Below are 22,048 nucleotides of genomic sequence, written 5' to 3' on the forward strand. Positions count from 1 at the left end.
TGTGTCACACATATGACCTAAATAAAGAGAAAATAATACAGGAATGGTGGTTACAAATAATATTTGAGTAGTAGAAGGGAACAGAGAAGGAAGAGAGAGCAGCAAAAGGAGAGGAGAAGTGATTGCAGCAGGATGCAGAGTGTGAGAATGTTTGATAGCTGGGGCCTTTCTTCCTCTGTTTTTTGCATTTGTTTTCCTAATCCTCCCTTTTCTTTGCCTGACTCTGAGAACAGTTGTGAGAGCCCCTGCTGCAGGTACATTGAAGTAGCCAGGGCTCCCATCACAACAAAATAAATCATTGGGGACAATCAGTAGTGTTTGAAGGAGGCTGAAAGGCACTTGATAGCAGCTTGAACTGTGACCTGAGTCCTCACCCCGTCTAAATAAGGCACATATTAATGCCACACAATTACTTTAATCAAACTGTCTTTAAATGAGATGCTTGTTCTAAAGGGCTGGGTGCTGCAGAAATAGAATAGAGGGGTTATTGTGATTACAAATCGAGCTAAGCTAACCTCTGTGCGGGATAGGATTATATCTGATGAGATGAGACTGCTGGCCATGCTTTGTGTAAATCGCAGAAATAGCAATATGACCTTCTGGATCTGTTCTCTAATAGAGATGCACACGTCTTCTAATATTCACCTAAATTTAAAGTTACGCAACGTTTTCTTCAAAATTCCCACTTGCTCAGGAATGCGCTAAAATGCGACATTTTGCTCAGGTTACCATGAAAGGTTGCGAGTTTTGCCAGAATTACAGTATGCTCAAAATGGCAGCGTATAAAGGGCTCGGGTAATTCTGAGGCTGATCTGCTTCTGTGTCGGAATTTGCAATGTACATTGGCTTTTAGTTCTTGGCGTTTTTTCGTTTTGCGAAAAATAAAATGGCAAATGGTGCCTGGTTGGTGAACTCCAATCTCTGCTCTCTAACTAGCAAAATGTGAACTGTACATACAAAGGGATTCTTTGTTTTGACCATATACTATACAGAAGGTTTATAAAATATCCAGATGCACTCCCTCAGCCTAGGAAATGTATACTGTAGGTCAAATCCCGGTGTTAGCCAGCCCATCTGGGGATCCCTACGTTCCATAGAGCTATATATGTAATCCAAAAATGTAAAAAAAAGATGGAGGAGCACAGGGAGCAGTTGCAAAATAATTTCTAGCGTTTGCTGCATCACACTGCACGTGTATATACTATTATGCATATCAGTGTCCTGTAATTTTGCCCTAATTTAAAAAAAGAAAAGTCGGTGTCAGGCATCCACCCACACCACAACTGTGTTAACAGTATTGAAGCACAGAGCTTCCAAGTGCATTTGCTACAAGGACTTGTAAAAGATAAAACTCCAGGAATAGCTCTCTGTGCATTAAAAGCCTATAACTGCCTCTGTTAAGGACCAGGCTCTTGGCTTCTGATAAAGCAGGGAAGAGGACATCTAAAGATTAAATCTTTTCAATGAACCTTTCAAGGCAATGCTTTTAATGGGTTTCTTCTTTAGGTATGAATACCAAGCGTAATCCCCTAAACGAAAAGAAATATACTAGCGTGCAAAACCAAATTGTTAATCTTCAGGTAGTAGGATGAGCTTGTGTAGACACACACAAAGCAGAGACAGTTTGTCCCATGCATAACACTTAAACAAGTATTACTTTTGTTAACAAACATATTAGATCAGTTGGTCAGTGTTTCAAAGGATCATTTTACCCAACTGTCAGCTTTCTCTTTTAAGGGATAATCCCAGTTAAAACTGTTTGGGAATTTCTTGGCACATTCATACCCTGGAGATAAGGATTTAGATTTGTTACTTAGTATCAGTAAACTGAGTCCCTGTTTGTTGCTGTTTGTCTAACTGAGATCTGAGCTATATTAGTACAATTCAGCTTAGTTGGATCAGTGCCTTTTATGCTATATTATTGTATATATCCGCCTCTGTCTTATGTCACACAATTTATTTTGGATGAATCTGGTAGATTTCTGTTTTCGTTAAATATTCCCATTAAATATTTTTTGATCTCTTAAAAAAGCTGCTATTATGACCCTTTTAAATAACTGCTTTTAATTCAGTTTTCAGCACTTCAGTTGGGGCATTATGGCCCTCAGTTACATAGGAAGTCCTGCATAGACCATTATAAAAACGCTGTGATGTTCGTATCCCATTATATCTTCATAAAGTTAAATCTATTACACATATAATCGATTTAAAAATGTTAAAAGTGATATGAATGAACACCAGGTGTTACATGACACGTAATTTCACTTTATTCCAAATCCAAAACACGTTGCTAGATACCTGTATATCACACTGGCAGCCAGGATACCTTTTTGATTATCTGATTAACCCCACCAATGCCAAAAAAGCCAGCGACACTGCTCAGCACTAAAGGGGTTAAAATATATAGCAAAGTCCCTCATACATGGCTAAAAAAACAGATGACTTTAGAAATTGTTTTACCTTTTCATCTGTCTTCCAACATTTTCCAGCACTTTGTCAATTTCAAAAATATACGAATGTCAAATAATTTTCCAGGTGTTCTTAAATATGAGGCCAAAATCCCAGCAACCTTATAACCACCGCAGTGTTTTTACCTCATTTACGATTTATTCATAGATATCTTTGCTGGCCCCTAACAACAGCAGTGTGTATTGTACATTACATGAGATTTATTAGTAGTTTTATGTGTATTAGTATAATAACCCCTTCATCACCTGCGAGGTCTGCTTATAATTGTTTTGCAAGCCTCCCATGACTCTGGTTAGATTTCCTAACTCCACAGATAACAAATAGTTAAAGTCACCTAATGTACAATGCATACTCTTTGGGGGAAAAAAATAAATGGATGCTGAAATTGAATAGTTGCCTTGATCATTGATTAGGCATATGCATTTCTTTGTTTTTTTTTATAATTCCCAGTCAGGTATTTTGAAGAAATGTTTTTTTTTTTTTAATTTGCTTTCTACTCCATGTTTTTCCAGAACAGAAAAGGTACAGGAGAAATTCAATAAGAACCCCGACATCGCCTCATCTTTGAGATTAAAAAAAATAAAAAAATTATATATTATATATATATATATATAATATATATATATTTTATATATATATATATATATATATATATATATATATATTTTTTTTTTATATATATATATATATATATATATATATATATATATATATATATATATATATATATGACTTATTTAGGTGGTTGGGCCCTGTTAGCTATGTCTAACAGGAGAGGATAACTTTTGATTTGCAGATGTATTTTATGTGGTATGGGTGCATTCCTGCTTCATTAGCATTTATATGAAGGTGCTTATTCACTAAGATGCACTAGCCAGCATCAAATATGAATGGTTAATCCATGAAAGAAGAAAGTTATAATACTGTAATGAGTACATCTACAAGAGAGGCATTTTGAACACATATCAGCTGGCTGCCACATATAAAGGGATGTAAAGGACGTTTAATACCTTGAAGAGGGTATTAGCTCTCCACTCAGCTTCCTTTACACATATTACCCCATTACGTCCCAGTGTGGCTGTACAGTATCAGGCATTATCATACAGGTCAGCACATCCATCTCTCACAAAGGTTGTGTTAGAAAAAGACCTTAGTGTCTGAAAAGTATATATATATATAAAAAATTTGTCCGTTAAAATAAACAACTTAGTGTGATTTACACCCTTAGAAAGATTCTATCACCTTTAACACTAACTTTTTTCCTTATTAGTACCTTGGGGGTGGGAGGGGGGGGGATGAATATTCCTTGCTTTCCTCCGGATACACTGATTTCAAGCAGATAAGCTGCTTATATTTATCTGTTTGGCTAATGATGGTTCTTTGGGGAGATGTATCTAAGAGCAAAACTGGGACACTCGCTTGCAGGAAACCACATCAGATTTATCAATGAAAAAAAATTCCATTACTTTCGGTAGGATTCATTTTCTCTGATAAATCTGGTGTTATTTTTTTTATTTCATTTTGCCCCAGTTTTGCAGCTGGGAAACTTCAGCAAATAATCCCCCCTAAGTATCAAAGAACAGGTGCAAACAGAGGTGTGAATGCCGCCCCAGATTTAGCAGACATAAGGATTTTTTTTCTTTGCTTTAGTGGGGGTTTTATTATTTCCCAGCACTTCCTCCTTTTGCAGACTGGAGACCTCCAATAACTACGTCCTATGTATTGAGCTAATTGTGACTTGTGAAGTGGCTACAGCGAACAGCAGGAGGAGTTGGGGAGATATTACAGGGCACAGTTCTATGGGGTCTACGAACAAAAGTTTCTCCGCTGCGGAACAGAGGCAAAATCGGTGCAAGAAACAGCACTGTATTTATCAAAGAGAAGCGATCCCATTGGATGCATTTGAAGTTGTTCCTTTGATGAAGCTGCTGTAATTGGTTTGCCCCAGGTTTGCCGGCACTGACATAACAAGACAAAAGTGCTGCAATAAAACCTGCACTATATGTATCACAGGAAAAATCCCACTGCAATCTACAGAACTTCTTTGATACATTAAGTGAAATCGCACCTCTTTTTCCTTACACAGGGCCTCATCATGGACGGTGCTCAATTCTGCAGCTAGGCAATCATTTTTATTTATTTATAAAAATGTTTTACCAGGAAGTAATATATTGAGAGTTACCTCTCGTTTTCAAGAACAGCTCAACCCCCTTATAACGCTGTGCTTGGGGTCCAAAGAATCACATCGCGATATAAGCTGATCGCGTTAGAAATAATATACAATTATATGCATTGTACAATAAAGTATTTAAGATACCAATAATCGTGTTGTAAAGTATTCATAAATACGTAAATTGGGAGCCACGCTTGCATCGCGTTATAAGCGGATTCGCGTTGTAACGGATCGCGTTGTATTGGGGTTTAGTATGTCCTGGGCACAGAGTTATAACAATACATGGTTACATTAAAAGAACAGAGGTTATACAGACACTACACAGACATTACGGGCAACACAATCTCTGTCAAGTGAGTGGGGGGTATTTACTCAAGTCTCCCAGCTGCAAAACTGGGGCAAAAACTGTGCCAAAGAATTGCACCAGATTTATCAGAGGTAAAACCCTCATTGGGATTCCTGTACTTTGATGACTACGGCTCTGTTATGTACACTGGTTTTGCAGCCGAGAGACTTTAGTAAATAGGCCCCTATATTGATTTAAACCTCTTAAAAGTCAGGCAGATAGGTTTATTTTTTTTTTTTTATCAAAAGTCTCCCGATTGCAAATCTAGAGCAACACAATAATAATGAATGAAGGAAAGCATTTTCATTGAAACCCATTCCCGATGGCATTTTCTTGGCTGAGAAATCTGGTGCTATGTTTTTGCACCAGTTTGGCCCCGATTTTGCCGCTGGGAGATCCACCCCCCTACCCCCCCTTTTCCGCCTTACATGTAAAATATGGCGGTTAACCATGTGGCATTGGAAGGTGTCGCTGGCCCCTCTCGCGTCAAAGGGGTGAACACGTTCCCTACATCTGTTGCGGCTGCATCCGAAAAATAATTAAGAACAAAGTTGAATGTGGGTCAAGACCAGCGGCGGGCAACTGCAGTCATAAAGGGCCACTAACAGGTCAGGTTTTTAGGATATCCCTGCTTCGGCACAGGTGGCTCAATCAGCGGCTCAGTCGAAGACTGCACCACCTGTGCCGAAGCAGGGATATCCTGAAGGACCCGACCTGATGGTGGCCCTCGAGGGATGGAGTTGCCTACCCCTGGTCTAGACGCACGTTGTAGGCTCGATATTACATACACCTCATGTGTTTGTGTATTGGATGGAGAAAGTTAATGAGGTGAGAAGGAAAGCATGCAAGTCACACAACACATTCCATGTAACTGTATCAGGCAGATGTCAACATCTGCAGGGCAGGGCACCTCCAAGGCACAGCACTGGGAGATCTCCCTGTTCTCCGTGCCTCCGCCAACCCCGCGCACTGACAATCAGTTGGAAAGTAGGAGGATCGGGAATAGGTTTGAAATTTGATTTTCACTTCCCTGGCATGTAAACCTATATAGAGGAAAAATAAACAGACATTTGAATCCTACCATATGTAGAGGGTTAACGTAAAAGGAAAAAAAAATAATACATGCAATCAGAAGTATAATTCAAGCCATACGTTTGGGTCTTGGTCCTTATAGAAGTGGAATGAAAGCTTTAAAGAACCAGGGAAAATATCACAAGGATTTAATGCTTTGCAATACTTACTCCAGATGAAGAACTGATATATATATATATATATATATATATATATATACACATACATACATACATACATATACACACACACACACATATATATATATACATATACACACACACACACACACACATATATATATATATATATATATATATATATATATATATATATATATATATATATGCATATATGCATATATATATATTTGTGTATGTATTCCCTGTATGTATAATTTGATGAGATGCCGTACAAAAATTCCTGCTTACAACTATGTTATTTTAATATGGCAGGTCCTGCTCTCAAAGCAAAAATCCTAAAGAAGGTATCCTATTGAAAAAAAAGAGTGGAAATCCATCGTATTGGGACAATTTCTATTTTTCTGGACGGATTTTGTGGCTCCGAAGATGAAGATTTCTTTGCTGCTGGTGACATTTTTAACCGTACTTTTGCATACAAGGATATGCCAAGGCATCAAATGGTTGTAAGTATTGAACTCATTTCTTATCAGTTAATCTTACACCCTCAACCTATCACATTTTAAATGCTTAGCCCCATATTGGTTAGAAAAGAATATGCATTAAAGTGAAGCAGCACTTGGCAGTCTTTCGGGGGAGAAAAGACGTTTGTGTAATTAAACAGTGGTAAAAAATGGCAAAATATACAAAGAATCCCAAAAATGTATTGATTTGTTTCTTTTCCCATTGTCTTGTTGAATATTGATTCACAGTTCAATGATTCTATTGTGTTTTTTGTCTTTTCAGTATCTACATTGTTTCTTTCATTTACCGTTCGACCCGTGTTTTGTAAATTCAGTGATTTATGTTCTATTCTGAATGTGGCATAGAAATTTGTCCTGACTTGGGTTAAACATTTTTTTTTTTTAAAGTATGAGATGCTTAAACTCACATCTGTAGGGGTTTTTCCAGGTCCCATATATCAATTAAAAAAGACACATTGCGCCCCCCGATTGAAAAACCAAATACCCTGTGTTTAAAGTTTCATCCCAGAAAAAAATACAGCACAGCAAAGTATAAAATATACAGATTCAAATAATAAAATAAAAATGTAATTTGCATTTTAATATAGCAAATAAAAAGATCACTTGTGAGCACATTCACATGTCTTAGGCAGGTCTGCAAACCCGCCTTTTACCATTATCCCCAGCATACAGTGCTTCCACTAATATATATATATATATATATATATATATATATATATATATATATATATAACTTTTAGCCTATGATTTTTATATATCTTTCTTAACTCAAAATGTCCCACCACCAAAACAACTTGCTAATAAGGAGATTATGTTATGGTTAAATGCCAAGACAACTTCTAAAATTAAATTGAAATAATAATAATGAGAAACAAAAAAGTTCATTCTTATTCTAAGCCATATATCGTAGGCTATAAATAATGTATTTTTTTTATGCTGCATACACTGTTGCAATATTAAAATAAAATGATACATGTGATTGCTACTCATCTCCTGCTTCTAAAACGAACAATTTGATTCCCTTTGAAACAAACAGTTTTTGTTTGCAAGTGTGAGCAGTAATTGTATTTGGAATGGTGATCCTGTCCCTACTGTACGTACATCCTACTCTGTGTTTATGTGGCAGACTTTTACACCTCTCTGGATTTGCAGAACTTTTTTTTTTTTACATGGGAGGGGGGGACGACTTTTTGTCCCTAAAATGATGTTATTTCTGAGACTCTCAGTCTCAATAGACACAAAAGAGGCCCCATTCTTTGCGGGGAATTCAGCTGTGGATGAGCATTAAATAGAATGATACGGGCGATCAGCTCTACACAATGCAGCTCAGCCTGATCATTGTGTGTGATCTTTACAACCCAATGTAAAGGTTTGGAAAACATAGCAGGCACATAATTGAGCATCACTCATGCAGGTAATTATTGGAACATATCTGTGGAAATGTTTCTGTGTCCCCCCCTACTTTTAATTTACATTTGCTGGTTAAATAGATCTATGTTACCCTGGCTGTTTTTGCATGTTTTTAAAAAGGGGACATGGTAAAGAATGTTCCCATTATTATTAGGCCCGGAGGCCACCCTCCTCTTGTAAACAGATTTTATGAATGGTTACTAATGGTATTTGCTGGCTGATGAGAATTAATTCAAGTTTAATAATGCCTTGTTAAGAATGGCAGTCATTCATTACGTTGACAGGCAAATGGCTCATGGGTTTTAAACTGATTGCTGATGCTAGACGAGGTCTCAAACAGAAGCAAATGGAAGACTTCAGCACTTTGGGGGTTAATTGGTCTCTGAAATAGGACTTCCCTAAGCCTTTTGTGAGATCTACAGTATCTAAGGACCCTCTGTGGTGGATGAAGGTTAAGATTAAATTGGTATTCGAAGTATGAACTGCAACCAGATGCATTTGTCTGCTGGACGTACACCTGTTTAGGACTTGGTGGAAATCAGCTCTAACTGTTTAGGTTCGATTTCATATAACTGGAAAACGTCCCAAATGGGATTTGGGGGAAGAGGGCGTATCTATCAATCCAGGACTCATTAATTTCCATTCCTTTCCCAGTCCTCGCGTTAACCCTTTCCCTGTTGGAAGAGTTTGCATTGCATTGTTAAGACTCTCCAGAGTTTTGCAAACCTTTCCCACAGAGAAGCATATTTTCCTCTGACCTGGTGACTGGAAATTGCTTTTTCAGTTGTTTCTGGAATCTTCCAGGTTACACAAGAAGATCACAAAAAAAAGGAATAGAGTGATATTTTTTTCACATTAGTTCCAATGCATTTTTATTTTCCCAGTTCACCGATTTTTGTTTTATTCCAAAAAAGTAAAATTGTGTGGGAATGTCAGAGCTCACCTAACTGTCTTAATAAATTAATGCAGATGCATACTGTACATCATCACTCATTATTATTTTGACATTCTGTTTGAAAAAAATAATAAACTACAGATGTGCTAATAGGCCAAAAAAGCTTCTTTACACTTACAGTATAGTTTAACATTTCACGTTACCCTTTCTTTTTGTATCGGAGTTGAATAAATTCAGCACTTTAGAAGTTGGTCTATACTCCACATCAGCGGGCAGTATGACATACAGCAGGGGTCACAAACTGAGTACTCAAGGGCTAACAACTGGCCTTGTTTTTATAGATATCCCTGCTTCAGCACAGGTGGCTCAGTCTTTGACTGAGCCACCTGTGCTGAAGCACGGATATCCATAAAAGCTGGCCGGTTTGTGGCCCCTGAGAACTCAGTTTGCGACCCCTGACATACAGCATACAGAATGGTTATTCTTTGCATAGGCTACACACAGTCATAGGGGTAGACCCTCAGAAGTGCGCTAATTAAGGGCAAATAATGCTAGCTTACCTAATTACTGTAGGTAACCAACTTTATTTTCTTCATTATTAATGGGTATCCTCAAGGCTAATGGTATGCAAAAGTAAGGTCTGTTAGCAAAACAACCAAGGTACCTGGAAGAAGGGGGATTACCGTAGCCTAATAAAATACACTGCCGATGCACATCGGGACAGAACGTTATTAGGAACCGTTAGCACACCGCAGCTGTAACTACCAGCATTGACTGGATCTGCTGGTGTCCTGACCTGGGCAATGCAGGAGAGCACAGACACATTGTCCCACACCTCTTTCCCAAACACACCAGGCATACTTTGTAAATCGCTTTATATATGTTTCTCATAGTCTGCAATGTATATAGTTATGTTTGTTGAATATTATATACTTTGTTACATTTGTTTTGTCTTTTTCATTTAAGTTTTTACATACAGTGCCTGAACTGTGTGTAATTAAATATTATAAATATTATTTTGCTTACTTCTGTCTCCTTGAAAATCATTTTCTCATATGTAGATTAATTGTGGTAAACTCACACTTTATACCATAAATTATATATACAGTACAATAGTAGGCCGCATAAACAGATCTGACATTCACTTTCATCATTAACAACATATTATAGTTAATCCCTTTAAAAAACAAACAATTGTTGCTGTGTTCCAGCCCGTTATTGTATATGTTCCACAATATATCTGTTAGTATAACACATCATGAAAGGTTTAATTCCTACACTCAGTCCATTCATATGGGTAACATTTAAGATCTTCCCTTTTCCCTTGTAAGCTATTTGGAGAAATAACTCAATGCTCCTCAGTGTTTAGACGTGAGTAAGGGCAGCTTTCTGCAGGCGCTAAATATGGTTACGTTATTAGCAGTAATGGAGGTCTGAGGATCTCCGTTGGTAGGTAAAGTGCTCATTAGCATTTGATTTGCATATGCAAAACCCAAGCTCCATTGAAATGTGGGATTCTCTTATTTTTAAGGAAAATGGCTGAACAACAGGACATTAAGCAGAAGCTTGAACAACATGGCGTTAAGGGGCATTGGGGATATGCATTATGGATATGGTTACGTTAAAATGAGAGAACGTACTGTAACCTTAAAAAATAATCGAACTTCTATACCCCATAGTCATAGTACTTTGTTGGCATGATGAATCTCCATGCAAAGCAGCCTACAATCTTACAGTGCACAGGGAGATACAGTAACCTAACAGTGACCTACCAAACACTGGCACTGGATGTTCTAGTGTCCATATGGCCATACGGCCATCTTGCATTAGCTTTCATTTAACCAGCTTGAAAATAATGTTGTAAATTAGCTTTTGAGGACAGACACATATCCCCACTCCTTGTGTGTATTCACTGAAGCAGAGGCCATTGATGTTAGTACTTTGGTTGGGCACTTTCACTGGCGTTGGGTTTGGTACTAAACATTGGTTCATGTTTTTTTTCGAATTTTGATCCCGCAAACCTGCCCATTAGTACTGTTAAAATAAAAATCCTGCAGGCTACCATATGAAACTCATTATTAGCTGCCCACCTTCAAATATCAGTGAACTCAACATAATAATGACAGTGGAAAGCGGCACTTTACGTAAACTGCTGGTATTATCCTTTCACAGGACGGTCAAAGTATTTGCCAGCAAGTGTGTTTCATGAAGATGATGGTAATGATCAATGGCACAGATATTTTATGTATTATTATTACTATTATTGTTGAAAATAATACTGTGACCAATCTGAAGTAGGAACAACACCTTAAGATACACTTAACTTACATTATATGACTTTTTGTGTGTGTGACTCTTTTTGTGAGTGGCATTATTGTGTAATAATAATACAAACAATAATTATACAATTTGCTCTTGCGTATCACAGTCAGGGTTGCCACCTTCTTATGAATAATATCCCAGAGACATATATATATATGTATATATATATAAGTTTTTATTTATATATTTAACTCTCTCACCTTCTCCAGCGGCATCTCCCCCTGCATGGTCCCGTCAAGATGGCTCCTCGACTTCAAATGGCATCGCGTTGCCATGACAACGAGATGTCGCGTCATCACGCGGCGCACTTTGCCATGACAACAGGACGCCATGCGGCGTTGCATTGCCGTGACAACATGAAGTTGTATGGCGCCATGATATCCCGTGGTCGTGGCAACGCGATGCCATTTGCCGTCGCGGAGCCTTCTTGATGGGACCAGGCAGGGGGAGATGCCGCCGGATGATGCTGCCGCCGTTTATTAAGATGGTTTTAAACAGTTTGATACATAGGCATAGTACTGATGGAGGAAACAATCTGGAGTTAGGAAGGGCATGTTTTTAAATAGAAAAATGTTTCACTGGTTTTTTGGTTGAAGACCTCAGATCAGTATAAATAAATGATAGCTAAAGATTGTTGATGTGAAAGTCAGATCAAACATTTCACGATATTTCAAAAGATTGCGAACTGAATTTCTGTATTTTTGCCCATTTCTAATAATGATCTCCGACCATCTTTTTTCGGCTTTCCATGACCCATCCCTTGACCACCAAACTTTGTGTACATATAAGTGTAGCAGGGTATCTATCCTCCCTTGCCTCCTCCCTGGCGGTGGCCCCGTCGCTCGGGAGGGTTCGGGTGAGTTTCGTCGGCAATGTTGTGGTTGGCACAGCCATATATGTATAATGGACTATTTGTAAAGCAGAGGCCATCTTGTGGTTGGCGCCGCCGGAAGAGGAAGTCTTGGCTGTTCAGGATTTCCTCCGCAGACAGGAGGCGGCATGGTCAGTCCTGGCAGAGCCGGCGAGGGGAGAGGTAGTGTCCAGGGATCTAGTCAAGTTCCTGGACTAGGCCAGATCCATCCCCACAAGGCCCCAGCTAGTTCCCCATTACTTTAGTGGAGTGTTGTAGGGCTGGCCGGTAGTGAGGGACATGCCCCTTAGTGTGTCGAGAAGAGAACCAGCGAAGCAGATGGAGCCACAGTGGAGGACTCCCCAGGCCTGGTGGAAAGTCCGCGCGGTGCTACCGGAAGTAAGGAGAGAGGGGATTGTGTCGGAGGCCCTGCATCATGGGATCATGGATGCAGCCTATCTAAGGAAATACCCTGGTGTACACGAGTACACAGGAAGGTACCTACTGTACGTGCACCAACATTACACGCGGGAGGAGCCCTCATCTGTACATTCGTGAAGAGGTTGTTCTGCCGGACACTGGATTCTAGGTGCCATGGGGACAATTACTGTTATTGTTGTTATACATACATAAATACATACATATATATACATATATATATATATATATATATAAAGTGTTGTTGCATATACATTGTTTGGGTTGTGATTATTTGAGGTATACCCTATAGGTATACAGGTTCCCGTGAGGGGCTTTCCTGCCTACATTGGGATCCTCACCAATGAAGGCGCTACACTAGCCATCCCAGGCAGCAGAGGCTTAGGCCTTCTGTAAGCCTAACTGGTTAGCACCGTAACTCTATTACCCACTGTTTCCCTTGGGGGTAGGGAAAGGGTGTTACATATATCTAATGATATAACACTTTATTGGTTCGCTTTGACGACCCTGACCCTAATTGTCTTTATTTACTCTTTCAGCATTCATGAAACTGTTTTTCATATTATTGTTCTAATTTAGTTCTGTATTTCAGTTTTACTGAGTTCTGTATTTAAAATGTTTTGTTGTTGCTGATGTAGCCAGGTCCCCCTCGCGTGTAGTCAGGTTCCCCCCCCCTCGCGCACTCACCCCCTCCTTCCCAGTTGCGAGCGCGCGTGTGGATCGGGCTGGAGCAGAAGCATAGTGATCCCTGGTAGCTAGGGATGCGAGCGGCGAGCAGGCCGGTTGCCGGGGACGCGATCGGGCCGTCGCTAAGGCCGCGATCGCGTTGCCACCGGCCCGGCGGCTCGGGAAGCAGGGCGCCGCATACACAGGGCTGTTGCGCATGCGCAATGGCAGTGCACAGCGCGGGAGGCTCAGACAGCTCGCGCATGCGCGAGAATAGACTGCCAGCCCCCAGGGTGCTTAGGGGCAGAGACACCTGACGCCAGGGAGCCAATCAGAAGGCCGGATTCCCCTGCTCCCAGTTAGATACATTTCGCGGGGTTTTGCAGCTACGCAGGCACTCAGGATCCGGACCAGCTAGGGGTAAGAGGTGGATGCAGGGGTCAGTGACCCTCTGCATAGGCCAGCAGCCCCCAAGGTCCCAGTTAGGTCCTGAGTCACCTAATAGCTTGTGGAGCTTAGGGACAGGCCCTAGATAGGGACACTGCCCCATTATTTGGTCAAGTAGTCAGGGACACAGAGCGGAAGCCGTGCGGCCCTGCGAGGTGGGTTCTGGGCTCAGAACACCACCAAAGACCCTAACACCAGGAGAGACATTGTTTGCGCTGGACTTTCAACCCACGTGGTGTGGAGGACAATGTCGGATCGTGCGGATTGATATCGCGGTACCCGTGGCTGGAGCCCGGGCAGGTAACCTGCAACTCACGTGCACCAACCAGGCCTATCACCAAACATAGTGGCTGCGCAGTCACACACACATATGCACAGTGGTATTTGACTCTGGGAGTACGAGACATTTGGGTGGGGGTTACTGGACACAGGGTGGGGTCACATTGTGGGTGGTAGCGTCCGCCGTGACGCCTAGAGGTGATAGCGTCCGCCGTGACGCCTAGAGGTGATAGCGTCCGCCGTGACGCCTAGAGGTGGTAGCGTCTGCCGTGACGCCTAATGTGGTTAGTGTCCGCCGTGACACCCAGTGTGGTTAGCGCCCACCGTGGCGCATGATGATGTTATGATGTTATTGAGTGATATATGTGTTTCCATGCAGTAAAGCCAGTCCTGTTTTATATTCGTTCGTGTTGTGTGGTTGTTTTCTGTGAGGGCCTCCTCCCACTCCGTTGGGATCCCTCCCAGGTGGAGGCGTTGCACCTAGAGATGTATGATATGTATGTACCCCAGGTTCCCCAAGCGGAGGCTTAGGCTCCTGAGAGCCAACAGGTAGCACAGCAGGTAGTAGCGGCGGTATTCATAGGGAATACCCGTTACACTAATATAAGGCAATTGAAAGGCAATGCAATTTAATTCACACGAGTTCTTAGCCAGAGAGATTCATATAGTAAATAACATGCAAGCATTACTTCTTCAGTAGTATCTTTCTGTATATAGAACATAGGAGTAGATTCACAGAAATGTGCTATTTTAGTGCAATTAACGTAACAATCCCGAAATAGGTAAAGAACCATAATTTTCCTCCTTATTAACGGATATCCTCAAGGCTAATGATGCGCAAAAGTAAGGACCGTTAATAAAACGATCAACGTAATTTTACCTGGATGGATGTGGATTACTGTAACCTAAAAATATACACCTCACATGTGCATTGGGAAAGAACGTTCTTAGGGAATGTTAGTTGGTGGCACGTTCCGTATTAGCGTGACTGTAATACCGCGCCCATGAGTATGCCCCAATTTTAAATAATAACACTTGCCTAACAGCAAACCTCAGCCATTTCTGACTGGCAAACGGTAGAGAAGCATCGACCTCCACTGCTAGAGCTACTCCTGCTTCTGCTGCAGGCAGATAAGGCAGCGTCCATAGTCTGCGTGTGACATCGCACGCGGCACAAACAAAAGGCCGTACCTCAGTGAAGACGGCCATGGAGTGCGCGCAGAAGCGCGACAGCACGCGCAATTCCTGGGCAGACAAAATGATTTTGTGGCGCGACGGCCGGGTCACGTGAGCGGGTTCAGCCAATGAGGGCAAACTGCTCACGTGACGTCACGGGGCTCGCCTACGCCTCGCCTCCCCTGGCCTGCACGGCTTAGGAATCCTACAGGCCATGGATCGCTTCTCGTACAGATGTGCTGGACGCCATTCGCTCCGTCATGTGCCTACTATATCTGAGGGTTTAGGAGTCAAAAATGGAATGATGAGGAGCTAGAGATCCTCATAGAAGGGAGTAGCTTCTAATTAGCCAAAATGAATGGGTGCGCGGAGTCAATAAACTAGCACCGCTGAGAGACATCCGTGACCAGATTAATGCTTTTGGCAATACTGTCTGCACCATAGCTTATAAAACGATTGTACATTCTGCAAACATATAATACATTTTCAAATGGTTATGTAATTCTTAATAGGTAGCAAATCACTGACCTAAGCAGCTTCTAAGTATAATTCGCCACAATAAGGGAGGTGACGAAAATATAAAGCCCAGTGATAACAACGGTTTGGAGTTTATTAACTACGATCTGGAGTTTATTTGATCTACGTTGGAAAAGAGGATATCATCTATCTAAGACTGCACATCTCAACACTTAACTATTGCTGTGATGCCGCCTTTATTTTTTATATTTGCTGCAACCGCACTTATTTTCAATTTATGCACTTCCTTCCACCAGTCTCCTTATGTCTCTAACTCTATTCATATATCTCCATCTCTCCTTTCTGCCCCACTTCTCAGTTCACATGAACTCCTTTCTTACCTGCGTCCTCTGTCACCACACAACTATACACCCTGCACTAAAACACACCCCTATAAATCATCCTCACACATCCTCTTTCTATCCATGCTTCTCCTCCTTGCTTCTGGGGATATCTCTCCCAATCCTGGTCCCTGCCTTATTTCTACTTGCTCTCGTCCTCGCCTCCCACATACAACTTCTACTCCTTCTGGTGTTAACCCCTCCAACCTCATACCCATCCCCTGCCACCCTCCCTCCTCTCTCCCTTTCTCCTGTGCCCTTTGGAATGCTCGCTCCCTCTCTAACAAGTTCCTCTCTGTGCATGACTTCTTTCTCTCTCACTCCCTGCTTCTCTTTGCTATAACTGAGACCTGGCTCACTCAGTCTGACTCTGCTCTGGAAGCTGCCCTCTCTTATGGTGGCCTTTCCTTCTCCCACACTCCACGCCTTGATGGCAGGGGTGGAGGTGTGGGGCTCCTGCTCTCCTCTCTCTGCCGTTACCGAACTATTCCTATTCCCCCCTCTCTTGCCTTTCCCTCCTTTGAGGTTCACACTGTCCAGATCTTCTCTCCTCTCCCTGTTCATGTGGCGGTCATGTATCGCCCACCTACCTCTACTCATCCCCCTTCTGCCTTTCTCTCTCACTTTGAATCCTGGCTCTCTTTCTTCCTCTCCTCAGACTCCCCTGTTCTTCTCCTTGGGGACTTCAATTGCCACATTGATGACCCCTCTCTCCCTTGGGCTTCCCGCTTTCTTTCTCTAACCTCTTCTTTTGGCCTTCAACAGTGGACTGCAGCCAGCACCCACAAGGATGGTCACTACTTAGACCTGGTTTTCACTAAAAACTTCTCTCTCTCTGATTTCTCCATTTCCCCTTTTCCTCTCTCTGACCATCACCTCATCTCATTCTCTCTATCTCGCTTCTCCCCTTCTCCACCTCCATCTACACCCCGGTTCTGCAGAAACCTGCGCTCTATTCACTTACCTGACTTTGAGTCCACGTTACACTCCTCCCTCTCCTCTCTCAGATCTGCTACAGACCCTGACAAACTGGTCAGGAACTACAACTCTGCCTTGTCCTCCTCTCTTGATCTACATGCCCCGCTTTCTCTCTGCCGCACTCGCCCTTTTAACCCTAGACCCTGGTTAAATTCCCACACGCGCATGCTGCGTTCCTCCACTCGTTCCTCTGAACGCCTCTGGAGGAAATCTCATACTCTCGCAGACTTCCTTCACTACAAATTTATGCTATCCTGTTTCAACTCTGCCCTCTCGCAAGCTAAACAAGCCTACTTTTCTTCACTAATCAACATGCACAAGTCTAACCCACGCCGACTGTTCTCTGTCTTTGATACTCTACTCAAACCACCCTCCGCTGCCTCTCCTTCCTCCATCTCCGCTCAGGACTTTGCTGACTATTTTAAGGAAAAGGTGGAATCCATACGTCAGAACATCCCCTCTGTTTCTTCCTCCCATCCTACACCTCTTCCTAACTCTCCTCCTGCCTTCCTTGACTCTTTTTCCACTGTCTCAGAGGAGGATGTGTCGCTGTTGATCGCCTCTTCTCCCTCTACCACTTGCCCTCTTGACCCCATTCCCTCCCATCTCCTAAAACCTCTTGCTCCTACTATAATCCCTACGCTCACGCACATTTTTAACTCCTCCCTCTGCTCTGGAACCTTTCCATCCTCCTTCAAACATGCAACAGTCATACCATTACTCAAAAACAGCAAGCTTGACCCTACCTGTCTTTCTAACTATCGGCCTGTCTCCCTCCTGCCTTTTGCCTCTAAACTCCTTGAACGTCTTGTATTCGCTCGCTTGCTCCATTTTCTCAACACCTATTCTCTCCTAGACCCTCTACAATCTTGCTTCCGTACTGCTCACTCCACGGAAACAGCCCTCACTAAAATAACTGACGACCTCCATGCTGCCAAAGACAGAGGTCATTACACTCTGCTCATATTACTCGACCTCTCTGCAGCATTTGACACCGTGGACCACCCTCTTCTCCTTCACATTCTCCATACTCTTGGCATTCGGAACAAAGCTCTATCCTGGATCTCATCCTACCTCTCCCATCGTACTTTCAGTGTCTCTTCTGCTAATACCTCCTCCTCCTCTATTGATCTCTCTGTGGGGGTACCCCAGGGCTCTGTCCTGGGACCTCTTCTCTTTTCTCTGTATACACTCTCTCTAGGTGACCTAATAACATCTTTTGGGTTTAATTATCACCTCTATGCTGACGACACACAAATATATTTCTCAACACCCGACCTTACACCTACTGTACAAACCAAAGTTTCTGAATGTCTCTCTGCTATATCATCCTGGATGGCCCTCCGCCGCCTTAAACTCAACATGGCTAAAACAGAGCTCCTCATACTTCCTCCCAAACCTGGCCCTACTACCTCCTTCCACATTACTGTTGGAACTACGATCATTCACCCAGTAGCCCAAGCACGCTGCCTTGGGGTCACACTCGACTCCTCTCTCACCTTTGCCCCTCACATTCAAAACATTTCTAAAACCTGTCGCTTTTTCCTCCGCAATATAACAAAGATACGCCCTTTCCTCTGTTGCTCGACTGCTAAAACTCTGACTCAGGCCCTCATTCTCTCCCGTCTTGATTACTGTAACCTCCTGCTGTCCGGCCTTCCTGCCTCTCACCTGTCTCCCCTACAATCTATCCTTAACGCTGCTGCCAGAATCACTCTACTCTTTCCTAGATCTGTCTCAGCATCTCCCCTCATGAAATCCCTCTCCTGGCTTCCGATCAAATCCCGCATCTCACACTCCATTCTTCTCCTCACTTTTAAAGCTTTACACTCTTCTGCCCCTCCTTACATCTCAGCCCTAATTTCTCGTTATGCACCATCCAGACTCTTGCGTTCTTCTCAAGGATGTCTTCTTTCTACCCCCTTTGTATCTAAAGCCCTCTCCCGCCTTAAACCTTTTTCATTGACTGCCCCTCACCTCTGGAATGCCCTTCCCCTCAGTACCCGACTAGCACCCTCTCTATCCACCTTTAAAACCCACCTTAAGACACACTTGCTTAAAGAAGCATATGAATAGCACTGTGGCTATTCTGAACACATGGCACATAAAGCTTGGCCCCCTGCAGATGCACTTACCAGAACTCCCTCCTACTATCTCTGTACGTTCTCCCTACCTACCAATTAGACTGTAAGCTCCTCGGAGCAGGGACTCCTCTTCCTTAATGTCTAAAGCACTTATTCCCATGATCTGTTATTTATATTATCTGTTATTTATTGGATTACCACATGTATTACTGCTGTGAAGCGCTATGTACATTAATGGCGCTATATAAATAAAGACATACAATACATACAATACAATTAAATGGCATGTGCATAGTTAATTTGGTTTTAAAATTGCTCATTTAGATATAGTTTTGCATATTGGAGAACACTTCCTCACCCCAATGGAGTGGTGAACACGATGGGAACAGTGTCTGTTCGTGTCCTCGGGAGCATGCCGACGACCACATGATCGCTATACACAAAGTGGTCACGAAGTTGAGATATGGAAGGCCAGTCTTCTTGCACTCAAACTTTTAAAGGTGCAGTCCCGGGTACTTATTTATTTTATTTTGTACATGATTTGAGTTCCCTTTGCTTTTTAATGGGATATTTTAATTTTATTTTTATGATGTTGCCATTTAGCTGATATAAACCTTCAAATTCGTAGACTTATCACAAAAATTCAGACACGTGCCATAGAAATCAACGGGAAGAAGCTTGAGTGATCAATGCTCATTTTAGCATTTCTAATGATTGAAAAGACAAAAAGAACAGAATGTTTTGAGTATGTCAATGTTATGTGCTATAGTCACATTCTTTCATGAACTTGTCTCCAGCACTGGGAAGCAACTTCAGATTATCATATTGAATGTTGATGTCATCGTCATTTAATGCCAACATTGCTTTCATAAATAGAGCCGCAAAAGCGCTATAGCTGCCTGAGATCAAGTCAATGGCTGTTTAATCTCAGCTATTGATCGTTCATGAATCTTCCCTATTGACTTGTGTAAGACATCTTCCACCACCAGAAGACACATTATGGGCCATTCACTTGAGTGGGCGTCTTCCAGTACAGAACGGTGTCCTATGGCATAAGCACCTCTTGAAAAATGTCAGCATGGGCATCTTAAGTAAAATGAATGGATGTTTTTCTTTTAACAGGATTACATTTTTTCCCTTTGACCTACAGAATGTATGCCCTTCAGAGAAGAAAATTAGATCAGGCATTTATCAATCAATATAATGATTACATTATGACTAGTTCACATGGGCAGAGTTGTTGAATAATGATTCTTTTTTTGCTTCCTAAGTGTAGCTCTGCTTCCGGTGTAATGTTTGCTTTGCCATTATTTTCAATGTAAAGAAACGATTTCTCATCTTTACTTGTCTTTTGAAAGTATAAGCTTTAAAAATGTTTACATTTTCCTAGATCAGTTGCTTATTGTATTACCCCCTTGTCACAAAAACCAAGACATGAAAGCTCCTCACCTGGGTATTATGGAGAGAAAAAAGAAGGGCATACAGTGGTTTTGATTTCCATTGATTAGTACGGTGTTGAGGGAAATGTCTTTTGGATGAAAGTAGAAAACTGTTTTCAGCTCATAATCAGTGAGTCTCCAAGATAAATAGAAAGAACTGGCCAGCATGCTTCCTTTCGCAATGGTAAAGTCAATGCTTGGAATGCCATTACAAATACACAATGGTCTCTACTTTACACGCTGTGAAGCCAACTTCTCTGTGCTAATTTAGGAATCTAAATTGTCTTTGCATAATAATCTCAAGTGTAGATGTGCAAAAACGTCGCATGAGGTAGCAGACCAGGCGAAATGTTCCCTTTTTGTGTCGTGCAAAAAGTTGTGGCTGAGTCACAGTCAATGTCCATTGCAATTATGTTTGCTATATTAATTTGTGAAATCCTCGGTAGAGCGTGCGCACGGCTTGTTGTGCTCACTGATGTTTAGCTGAAAGCTTACTCATTTGGGAAAGTTACCAGCACTTTGAGGCTTGGCAAAATGTTTCCAGGGAATCTAATATGATGGGTGCAGGGTTAGCATCTATTTTCTCCATAATGCCGGATTCTCACACTGGGGCGTAGGTGAATGACATACAAATCACACAGATGTTGGTTTCAAAACCTAGGTGATGGAGGAGCAACAAAAATATATGTTTTCCTTCGTTAATAATAAAACATTAAAGAGCAGTTCCCAGGCCCTTCTTTTTTTTTTATACAGTAGTGCCGATGATTATTCTAAAACAAATCTGGGGCAATCTCCAAAAAGACCCAGGTACATGCTGGGTACATGCTGCAACATTTCACACATTTCTGCAGACAGACTAATGGCCCATCGGATTAACAGCGGGGGTCCCTGGCAGTCCATTCAAACGGAATGGGACTGCCAGGAACCCCTGCTGTATTAATCCGATGGGCCATTAGTCTCTGCAGAAATGTGTGAAATGTTGCAGCATGTACCCAGCATGTACCTGGGTCTTGTTGGTGATAGACCCAGATTTTCCAAGGCAAGTTTAAGGCAAGTGTTAGAATACTCGTCGGCGCACCTGTATATAGTTGGGAAGCAGGAGGCGTCTCTAGAGCTAAACCATGTATATTTCAGCTACTAGGACCCCCCCGGCTTCCAAGATACATAACCGGGAAAGTGGTTATCTACTTGCTGTTTAAATGCCCGCATCACGTGGGCCAATAGGAAGGACGATTAACACACCATTTTGTTTGCCCTGGAAGGGATGCTACTGCAGGTGGAACTGCTCCTTTAAAGTAAAATGGATCAATGAATGCACCTTTCATTTTTTGGAATATAGTTCATTATTTAGGTCTCAATTTTATGATAGTTGAGAAGGTTTGGCAAAACTTGGAGCAAAGACTTGATGCATTGACGCAAAGGGAGAAGGAGCGGCTCAGCGAGTATAGGCACTGACACTGATTTTGAATCAGGGGAACCTTGTT

The 22,048-nt window shown here is 41.9% G+C and overlaps 1 protein-coding gene across 1 annotated transcript in view; it reads left to right on the forward strand.

Moving 5' to 3' along the window:
* Positions 1 to 22,048, forward strand: part of WNT11 (Wnt family member 11) — a 95,547-nt gene that overhangs the window by 2,266 nt on the left and 71,233 nt on the right. Inside the window, exon 2 of the mRNA XM_075592686.1 lies at positions 6,515 to 6,705. Coding sequence (XP_075448801.1) covers positions 6,629 to 6,705 — 77 coding nt within the window. The 5' untranslated portion in view covers positions 6,515 to 6,628. The remainder of the gene's footprint in view (positions 1 to 6,514; positions 6,706 to 22,048) is intronic.

This window comes from Ascaphus truei, chromosome 3, assembly GCF_040206685.1.
Source record: "Ascaphus truei isolate aAscTru1 chromosome 3, aAscTru1.hap1, whole genome shotgun sequence".
NCBI lineage: Eukaryota > Metazoa > Chordata > Amphibia > Anura > Ascaphidae > Ascaphus > Ascaphus truei.